At 36.3% G+C, this 10,201-nt stretch overlaps 1 protein-coding gene across 6 annotated transcripts in view; it reads left to right on the top strand.

Moving 5' to 3' along the window:
- The window catches only part of DAG1 (dystroglycan 1), an 87,525-nt gene that overhangs the window by 52,101 nt on the left and 25,223 nt on the right, over nucleotides 1–10,201 (top strand). For all 6 annotated transcript variants that reach the window (XM_069095717.1, XM_069095713.1, XM_069095714.1 and 3 more), the window contains one exon: nucleotides 4,363–4,762. In XM_069095717.1, coding sequence (XP_068951818.1) covers nucleotides 4,478–4,762 — 285 coding nt within the window. In that variant the 5' untranslated portion in view covers nucleotides 4,363–4,477. The remainder of the gene's footprint in view (nucleotides 1–4,362; nucleotides 4,763–10,201) is intronic.

Below are 10,201 nucleotides of genomic sequence, written 5' to 3'. Positions count from 1 at the left end.
CCCCTTCACTTCTATAAGTCAACATTCACATGACATGGATCCAAGGTTTTTCACCATCCTGATTACCCTCCCCTGGACATGCCAGCTTTTCAGTGTCCTTCCTGAAAAACTAGTGCCTAGAATTTAACGTTAAACAGTACCCCATCTCAACAATGTGATCTGATCAAGGCAGAGTGCAGTGATATTATCATCTTCCTTGGAAATAATGCTCTTGGTTCAGTCTAATATCTCATCTTCTTTGACTGCCACATTACATTGATTGTTCATCAAGCTTGTAGTAGACCAGATCTCTTGCAGTCACATTGGTATCTAATCATGCCTCCTGCATTTTTTACTTTTTATGTTTGTAAAGTTGATTTTTTGAGCCCATATGTAAGAGTTAACATTTATCCTCACTGAAGTTCATCTTAATAGATTCAGCTTAATGTTATATAGCCTTTCAAGACTTCTTTAGATCCTTGTTGTCATCCAGTATGTTATCTTCTCTTGTCAACTTTGTGGCATCTGTAGATTTGATCAGTAGGCCATAAACTCCTTTTTCCAAGTTACTCATAAAATAATTAGTACAGGCTTAAGCATACAGCCAGTGGATGTGACTCCAAAAAAGTTCCTGCCAAGCTGATACTGAGCTGTCATTGGCTGTTCTTCCATTCTGCCCATTCAGACTGATCTGAATCTATCCAGTTATATACCATTGTATATTTCTTACCTCTTTGTCTTTTCCACAAGAACAGTATAAGATAGGGGCGGCTAGGTGACACAGTGAATAGAGCACTGGCCCTGAAGTCAGGAGGACCTGAGTTCAAATTTGGCCTCAGACACTCAACACAAAAACTAGCTGTGTGACCTTGGGCAAGTCACTTAACCCCAATTGCCCTCCAAAAAGCAAAAACTAAAAAACAAAACAGCATATGATAGTTTTATCAGTTTTTGCTAAAATCTAAGTAAGCTGTATTTACATCATTCCCCTTATCCTGTCCAAAAAAGGAAATAAGGCTTGTCTAACAACTCCTTCTTAATGAAGTCACCCTGACTCTTTGTAATCACTGTTTTCCTTTTCTGCATGGTTACTAACCATCTTTTTAATGATACATTCTAACAACTTCCCAGTAATCAAAGTCAAGCTCACTGGCCTATAGTTGCAGATTCTGTCCTTTAAAAAAAAAAAAGATACTTGCCCTTCTCCAAGTCCTGTGAGATACACATCCCATTCTCCATGATCTTTGACTTATCAGAATAATTTAAGAATCACACCTGCTAGTTTTTTTGTTTTCTGAGGATGTTCATCTGGGCCAGGTAATCATCAAGTATAGCTCTCTTTACTTATCTTTTGAATCAACTGTTAGCCATTTTGTATTTCCAATGCAAAGTTCATTTTTTCTTGGCATGGAAAACAAGCCAAATAATAAATGAGCAGCCCTGCTTTTCTCACTTGTCAATTGTCATTGCCTTATCCATTGAAAACAGCAGTTCCAGCCCTTATTTGATCAGCTTCCTTGCCCAGATATAACTTAAAAACTCATTTCTTTTTTCTTTAGTTTTCCTTGGCAACCTCTGCTTATTCTGAGATTTAGCAGCTTTGACATTATTTGCCATTAAAAAAATCCTGTTACTTGTTCTTACTTCCATCTTCTGTCATATCCTTTTAAAATCTCATTTGATTGTCGACTTCCTTGGACATCTTCAGTGTTCTTTTTTCCTCATCAGAATTGTTTCCACTTGTGCCATTAGAAATTCATTCTTCAATTTCCTAGTTGTCCTAGGCTGACTTCTGTAGAATTTTAATCAGAGAGTTATTGCTTATTTTTTCTTCTGAATCCTTTGAAATCTCCTTTCTTCATATCCTGAATCCAGGAATACTGTACCCAACTTTATCTTTCAAAATTCATCAGTACAGATTTACGATGTTTGTAAATGTTTTTTACATTACTGTGGTCATTGTTGATATTGTTGTCATTTACGTTACTGTGGTCATTGTGTAAATTGTCTTCTTGCTTTTCCTTATTTTTCTCTACATCACACCACTTAAATTTTTCCAAGATTCTTTGAGTTCTTCATATTTGTTATATTGTATGTGAAATAATATTCTTTTTATTTGTGTGTGTGTATGTGTATCGCAGTGTAGCTGTTTTCTAGTGGGACTATATTTCTAGTTTTTTTTTAACTACTGTGCACAGTGTTATTACAAATTACTCTGCTACAGTTTGAATTTTCCTGTATAATTCCAAATTATTTTTCAGAATGATTGGTCCAATCCTAATTTCTTCAACACTGCATCCATTAGTGTGTTGTCTTCTTATATCCTTATACCTCCAACTTTTGTAATTTTTCATTTTTTTGTTATCTTTGTCCATATGATACGAGGAGAAACAGCTGTACAAGTTTTCATTTTTCTTAGTTACTTGTAGCAATCTTTCATTTGGTAATTAATAGTTTAATTTCTTCTTTTGAAAACTGATGAGTGATCCTATTCAATTTCCTTTGTGGCACCCTGTGTGTGGTGTAAGATTACTATCCTGCTCTGTCCCAAGGATAAACTTTTGATGGAATTGCTACCAGCAGTTACTCTGCAGAGGCTCTGAATTTTACTTCTGGGGCAGACAATGTAGACCTTTAATAATAGTCCTTAGGGTGTTTCATCTCATACCCATCAGACTGACCAAGTTAGAAAAAAAAAAAGGAAAATGACAAATGCAGGAAGGGACTGTAGGAAAGCAGGTATATTAATGCACTGTTGTAGCTGTGAACTAGTCCAGCCATTCTGATAAGCAGTTTGGAACTATGCCCAAAATACAAGCTGTGAATACCTAGTGACACTATCGCTAGATCTCTGCCATAAAGAGATCAGAGAAAGAGGAAAAAGACCCATATGTACAAAATAGCTCTTTTTTTTTTTTGTGGTGGTAGAGAATTAGAAACGTAGGGAGGTGCCCATCAATTGGGGAATGGCTAAAGAAGTTATGGTATAATATATGCGATGGAATACTATTGTGCTGTAAGAAATGATGGTTGGAATGGTTTCAGAGAAACCTGGGAAGGCTTGTATGAACTGATGCAGAGTGAAGTGAGCAGAAGCAGGAGAACTGTCCATAGTAACAGCCACATTGTGCAATGGCTAACTTTGATAGACTTAGCTCTTCTCAACAATGAAAGGATCTAAGACAACTCCAGAAGAGTCATGGTGGAAAATACTATCCACATCCAGAGAAAGCACTATGGAGTCTGAATGCAGATGGAAACATACTATTTGCTTTCTCTCTCTCTCTCTTTTTTTTTTAATTTTGTTTTGTTTCTTCTTTCTCTCAATTCCTCCCTTTGGTTCTAATTCTTCTTTACAACATGACTAATGTGAAAATTGTAAAAAATAAAAATAAATAAAAGACAAAATCATTAAATTAAAAAACAAAAGACTAGGAAAACTGATCAACACAAGGACCAAATACAATTCCAGAGGATTTGTTCTTAATTCTGCTACGAAGATTTTGCTACTTATTATTCTAAGGAAGACTCCATTTATTCCTATACTTTCTAGTGTTTTTAATAGGAATGGGTGTTGTATTTTGTCAGAAGTCTTTTCTGCATCTATTGAGATAATCATATGGTTTCTGCTAGTTTTGTTGTTGATATGATCAATTATACTGAAAGTTTTCCTAATATTGAGCTACAAAGATCTTAATCTAGAAGAGTTCTTCATTCGTGGCTAGTTACCTGTTTACTACAGTGACTGTTGGATTTACACTAATGTCCCCTCTTGGGACAGGATTCTTAAAAAAATTTTTTGTTAATGATTGCTTTGGCTCAGTTCCAGTTGTCCCAGTGAACCTTCAGAAGTAGTAAGGACCTGGGAAAACCAATTAGAGGACTCATTCTCTTTGTTTTCAAAGTGGAAATAAAATTATTCTACTTCACTGTGAATTTGGAAATTCTTCTCTATAGTCCTCCTTTTGATATCTCATATTGGAGTTTTGTTAACTATCTGGATTCTCAAAGGCTTTACCAGTGGAAGCCCAAACTCAGGCAAATCTTATCAAATTGCAAAGATTTAGACTATGGAATTGTCATCAGGTAACTAACTAATCAAGCTAAATTCAAAGAGGCTTATCAGCACCAGGGGATATAGTTTATGGTTACAGAAACGCAAAGAATATTTTATGGCATAGCAAGATTACTATTTGCATTAGTTAAGAGTAGTATTCATACTGATAAAATCAAGGGTATTTGGAAATTAAAGTAAGATTGTAAATGCAAGCTCAATGAATGGAGTAACGAGTGCTTATGTAGTCATGAGGTAATGTCAGCCTTCTTGCTTGTGAGAAAAAAATCTATTCTTGTGTTGATCAAAATTTCTTTTTTTTCTTTCAGTTTCTGAAGACCCACTGGGATGGAACAGGTGTGCCAAAGCTGAGATAATAGAATTCACTTGACGGTGTTGGCCAGTGTCCTACAATTTTTGGCTTTAATATAATTGGAAACTGTAATGAGTATGACTGTTGGATTTGTACTACTGTCCCCTCTTTGGGGGAGGACCTTTTTTATTCTTCTAATGATTGCTTCAGCTCAGTCCCACTGGCCCAGTGAACCCTCTGAAGTAGTAAGGGACTGGGAAAACCAGTTAGAAGCATCAATGCATTCAGTGCTTTCTGATCTTCGAGAGACTATCCCAGCTGTTGTGGGCATTCCAGATGGCATAGCTGTGGTAGGTCGCTCATTTCGACTTGCCATTCCAACAGATTTAATCGCTTCCAATGGAGAGATAATTAAGGTGAGATTGAATTTATATAGTAAAAATGAGCAAGATTTTCTGATACTCCTTTCATTTTTAGTTTCATTTTTATGTCTTTAATCTAGCAGCTTTTAATGCCCTTTTAATTACTATAAAACTTCTAAGTTCCTCCAAGTCAGAGGTTTTCAAAGAATGGTTTGAGGACCCATGGTTATCCTGAAGACCCATATAGGAGTTCCACAAGGTCAAAATTATTTTCACAATGATAGTAATATGTTATTTGCCTATTAAAATATTCCTTCCTTTTCCAAACTACATGTCTATTTAAGGCCAGATTTTCTTTATAGTCTTTATCAAGAATTACCTATCCCAATAGATTGAATGCAGAAGCAGATATGAGAATTTAGCTGTTTTCTGTAAATGCAGGGATTAAAGAGATTTGCAGAAATATGTAAAAAAAATATCACTGATGCCTCCTTTTTATTGTTAGCTTATCAAAATCTGAAAAACCTGGTTTGTTACACCTGTTTATTGAAGATACTTGTGTCATGGAAAGAATTTTGCATGTTTTGGGCTTTGAATCCAGGGTTTGAGGGAAGTGATCAGTTAGGAGGCTTTGACTCTTATTTTCTTCTTTTTCAGTTCCATGATAAAGAACCAATGAATTTGCTTATCATAGATTTAGAGCTGGAAGGGACCTCAGATACCTTCTATTCCACAGGTTTCAAACTTGTAGCCTATAACACTCCTGAGTTCAGCTTAAATAGATTAAAATGTAATTGGGAAATATTTAACAAAATAAATAAAAATGCAGCAAAACATAGATAATATTAATATGTGTTTTCTAAGTCAGTATATGGCCTACAGGGATCTTTATGCACAATTTAGTGGCTCCCGTATGTATTTGAGTCTGAAATCTCTGATCTTCACCCCCTTCATTTTACCAGTTATGAAACTGATCTAAAGAGGGGAAGTGACTTATCAGGATCCCCCCTGAAGCAGCAGAGTCTTGCTCAGAATGGCTGTAAATAAACTGGCATATCCTGATAAAATGATGGTTTAACATGAGAACAAAATTTAGATTTAACATTTAAGCTTAAATCAGCAGCTAAAAGTCCCTCTTTAAAAGACAAACCAGAAGGGTTACTTTCAAAGTTAATCAGAAAAGTAGGCTGACAAGTCAAAGCATAACTGAACCAAAATTTAGAGAGAAGGACTTACCATGGAAACATTAGTTCTCCCTGTGTAGGATTTTTCAGGACCTTAGAATTTCTTCTGTGTATCTACTCTTTATCTGAAGGGTGGTTTATATGTACATCTAGAATTATACGTGCCTCATCAAGTTACTACCTCTTCCTAGCCAGATTTTCAGGATGTGCTTTAAATATACTAAACATAATACTTCATTATAGTATTTGTCATTTCAGCTCTGAGTTTGGACTTCCTTGGTATTTCAGGAGCAGTTTTTATAATGCTTGAGGTCTTTTTTTTGGTGGGGGGGGGAAGAAGAATGGATTTGTACTACTGTCCTTTGTTTGGGATTTGTAGTTGTGAAATAAGGGAACTTACAGATTTTGGCTGGGCTTGGGGGATATGGGGGGTAGAGTGGGAAAAGGTGGGGAAATGACTATAAACTGGTACTTGAACAGCTTTCTGTCCTTTCCGGTGTTGGGAGAGCTCTTAGGAGTAAGAAATTAGTCACAAAAGTTGCCTGTGAATGTTTAGATTCTAATCTTGAATGTCCTGAACAAAAGAACTATGGAACTAGAAAGGACCTGAGGTAGTCAAATAGTTATCTGTTAGAGGGATTCTAAGCTGGCTAATCTAGATGCATATTTTACAGCTTATGTTAGCAGAAAAATCGCCCAAAAAGCCTAATGACCCTCACTGTCAAAAAAACCTTTTACTTGTGTTGAATCCCAGTATTTCTCTTACTGTAGTTTAAATACATTCCTTCCTTTTCTATGAAACTGGACTCCTAAAGTTTTCATAACACGTTCTGTAGAAAAGGCATCTTATTATCCTTTGACTAAAGGTGTACCTTTTCTTTATTTAGGTGTTACTTTGGAAGACCGAAAATTTTTCTATGCTAAGACTAGGTATATTGGGTTAGTGATTAGAGATTTAAAAGCTTAGAAAGGAGTAGAGGAGGTAAGGATGGGATCATCAAGATTTTTTTTCCTGATGAATTTTTCTTTCTGAAAAAACTGATTTTGGGATTGTGAGATTTTGTTGCGTGATGGATAAAATGTTCAGAGTACCTAAAGTAGCCATTACTCCCCTAAAGTGATTTCTAAAAATTCTGGAATAGAGTTTCCTTTAAAACTACTATTTGTCATTGCTCTGATGTTTTAGAACCAGAGGGCAAAATAGAGGTTGAAAGAATCCAAAAATCCCCTCCTGAAAAAGATCCCAAAAAGAAAACTCGTAGCAATATTATAGCCAGGTTCCAGAATTCCCAGATCAAGGAGAAAATATTACAAGCAGCCAGGAAGAAACAATTTGAATATGGTAGATACACAATCAGGATAACCCAGGATCTGGCAGCTTCTGCATTGAGGGATTGAAGGGCTTGGAATATGATATTCCAGAGGGCAAAGGAACTGGGATTAAAACCAAGAATCACCTACCCAGCAAAACTGAGTATCATGTTTCAGGGAAAAATATGGTCATTCAGTGGAATAGAGGACTTTCAAGCATTCTTGATGAAAAAAGCAGAATTGAATAGATAATTTGACATTGAGATACAAGAAGCAAGAAAAGCATGAGAAGGTAAACAGGGAAAAGAAATCATAAGGAACTTGTCAAAGTTGAACTATTTACATTCCTACATGGAAAAAAGATAATTGCAACTTATGAAACTTTTCTCAGTATGAGAATAATTGAAGGGATTAGAAATGTGTCACACACATATATATATATGTCTATATAGGAGGGTATATGGGCATATGAATACATATGTGAATGTGTGTGTGTATATATATATATATATATATATATATATGTGTGTACAGGTATACATAGATAGAGGGCACAGGACCAATTTAATAGGAAGGGATGATACTTAAAAGATGAAATTAAGAGGTGAGAGAGGAATATAATGAGAGGAGATGGGGAGAGACAGATTGGGGTAAACTATCTCATATAGAAGAGGTAAGGGAAAATGGTTACAATGGAGGGGAAGAACAGGAGGTCAAAAAGGAATGGGTAAACCTTATTCTTATTGAATTTGGCTTGGGGAGGGAATGACATACACACTAAATACAGTATCTCACCCTGAAGGAGAGTAGGGGGGAAGGGGATGAGAAGGGGGAAGATAGAAGAGAGGGCAGGCTGGGGGAGAGGGAAGTTAGAAGCACCCACTTTTCAAAAGGGACAGGATCAAAGTAGAGAATAGAACAATTGGGAGGTGGGATAGGAGGGAGGGAAATTTTGCATAGCTACCACATGTACAACCTATATTGAATTGCTTATCTTCCCAGTCAGGGTGGGTGACAAGGGAGGAAGGGAATGAATCTGGAATTCAAAGTTTTAAAATCAAATGTTTAAAATAAATATATTCACACACACATATATATGTATTACTATCATCAGTATTATTTCACATGTAAATGGGAAATAAGATATGCAGGCACTGGGGCATAGAGATCCACCGTGCCCTACTGGAAAGTTGGAGTATGGGAGAAGATATGGGAGAGAGCAGATTGGAGGAGGGGGATAGCCAGTGGGATCGCTATTTTGGGGTGGTGGGTAGGGGAAAAACAGGGAGAAAATTTGTAACTCAAAATCTTGTGGAAATGAATGATGTAAACTAAAAGTTAATAAAGCATTTGATTAAAAAAAAAAAACCATCATTTGTCTCAGATTGGTAGCTTTTCCTGAGAATACAGAAAAATCCTCAAGGGTTTTTCCCCTCAAGATTGAAATGTTGACTCTTAGACTTTTCTCTTTTTTTCTTTCATTTTTTTTTATAGTGGATGTTTGATACACAAGCCATTTCTGGTTAGATTATAAATTGCTTGAATATAATATAAAAACAAGATTTTAGATGTAGATCTAGAAGGCAGTTTAAAAGATCTTCCAGTCTGACCCCTTTATTTTATATACCAGGCATCTGAGGTCCAGATAGGCTAAGGGATTTTCCTAAGACCACACAAGTAGCAGAGCTAGGTTCCTCTGGCTCCCAAATCCAGTATTCTTTCCTGCCCGAGATAATAGTAATAGACACCTTTCAGTACAAACAACAAAAAGCCTTTATAGTTTATTTAATATGCTGCTTTTAGTTTTGTTTCTATACCTAGTTCAAACCATAGTTTCCTCAGATCCTGTGAATCCTAGAGTGGTTATTTGTCTGTATTTATTAGGTTTTGCTCTTGAGTTCAGGGGTATTGTACCTGGGGAAGCTTTCTGACTTCCCTAGTGGAAATAAAGATATTTAAGAAAGAACCATTGGTTGGAGATACAAGAAAATATAAATCTCTTTACATAAAATACAGAAACCTATTCTTGCTCATTTCAGTTAGCAGTGAGAGGAAATTGGAGCCATTAGGTAGAGTAAGATAAGAATGTGACTTTATGAAAAAAGTGCTTTAGAGTTTTAATTCTGTTGGTCTGTCTGTCTGTGTTACATTGCTACCAAGAGGCTGGTTTAATAGAAAGAACACTGGAATCAAAGTTAGGAGATCTATATTCTCATCCTAGCTCTTCCATTAATTCGAGTGATCTGGGTCAAGGCACTTTTTGGACTTCATTTTCCTTATCTAATTAGACTAGATGTGCATTATAAAGTTTCTTCCAATTCTGTGATTCTATAATGTTACGCATTGTCATTTGTGAAAAATCCTGAATAATACCATCAAAGGTATCAGTGGGACTGGGGCTTTTGCTGACCACTAGCATTCTTTTCCTAGTGTATTCAGTTTTTTTTTTAGGTTCAGCAAACACTGATTGAGTACTTCTTATGTGCAGGGCACTATGCAGGCTCTGGGAATATAAAGATGAAAATAGTCCTTGATCCCAAGAAGTATTTAAACATTAGGGGATGAAAAGAAGAGGTTTAAGAAAACTAAGGCAGATGGGAGAGATGAAAGTTTAGGAAGTTGTAGTATGTGAAAGTTCTGGATCATAGAGTAAGATCGAAGTGTTTGACCATGCTACTTTGTGTGACTGAGGTAGAATGAAGGTACAGGTCATAGAATGAGAGTGCAGTGTGTTTGAGGGGATATTAGTGTAAGTGTTGGAGCTTTTTGTTTTTTTTAAAGCAATCGGGGTTAAGTAACTTGCTCAAGGTTACACAGCCAGTTATTTCTGGGTGTGGTGCTGAGTATTTGAGCCCGGATTTGATCCAGGTCATCCTGACACTGGAGCTGGTGCTCTTACTCGCTGAGCCACCTGGCCACCCCTAAGCAATTGGGGTTAAGTAACTTGCTCAAGGTTACACGGCCAGGTGTTTCTGGGTGGGTGCTAAGTGTCTGAGCC

Source organism: Petaurus breviceps, unplaced genomic scaffold (assembly GCF_028583685.1).
Source record: "Petaurus breviceps papuanus isolate PSGF00001 unplaced genomic scaffold, PetGlider_PUasm1.0 227, whole genome shotgun sequence".
Classification (NCBI taxonomy): Eukaryota; Metazoa; Chordata; class Mammalia; order Diprotodontia; family Petauridae; genus Petaurus; species Petaurus breviceps.
This window is presented reverse-complemented; position numbering and strand designations above follow the sequence as displayed.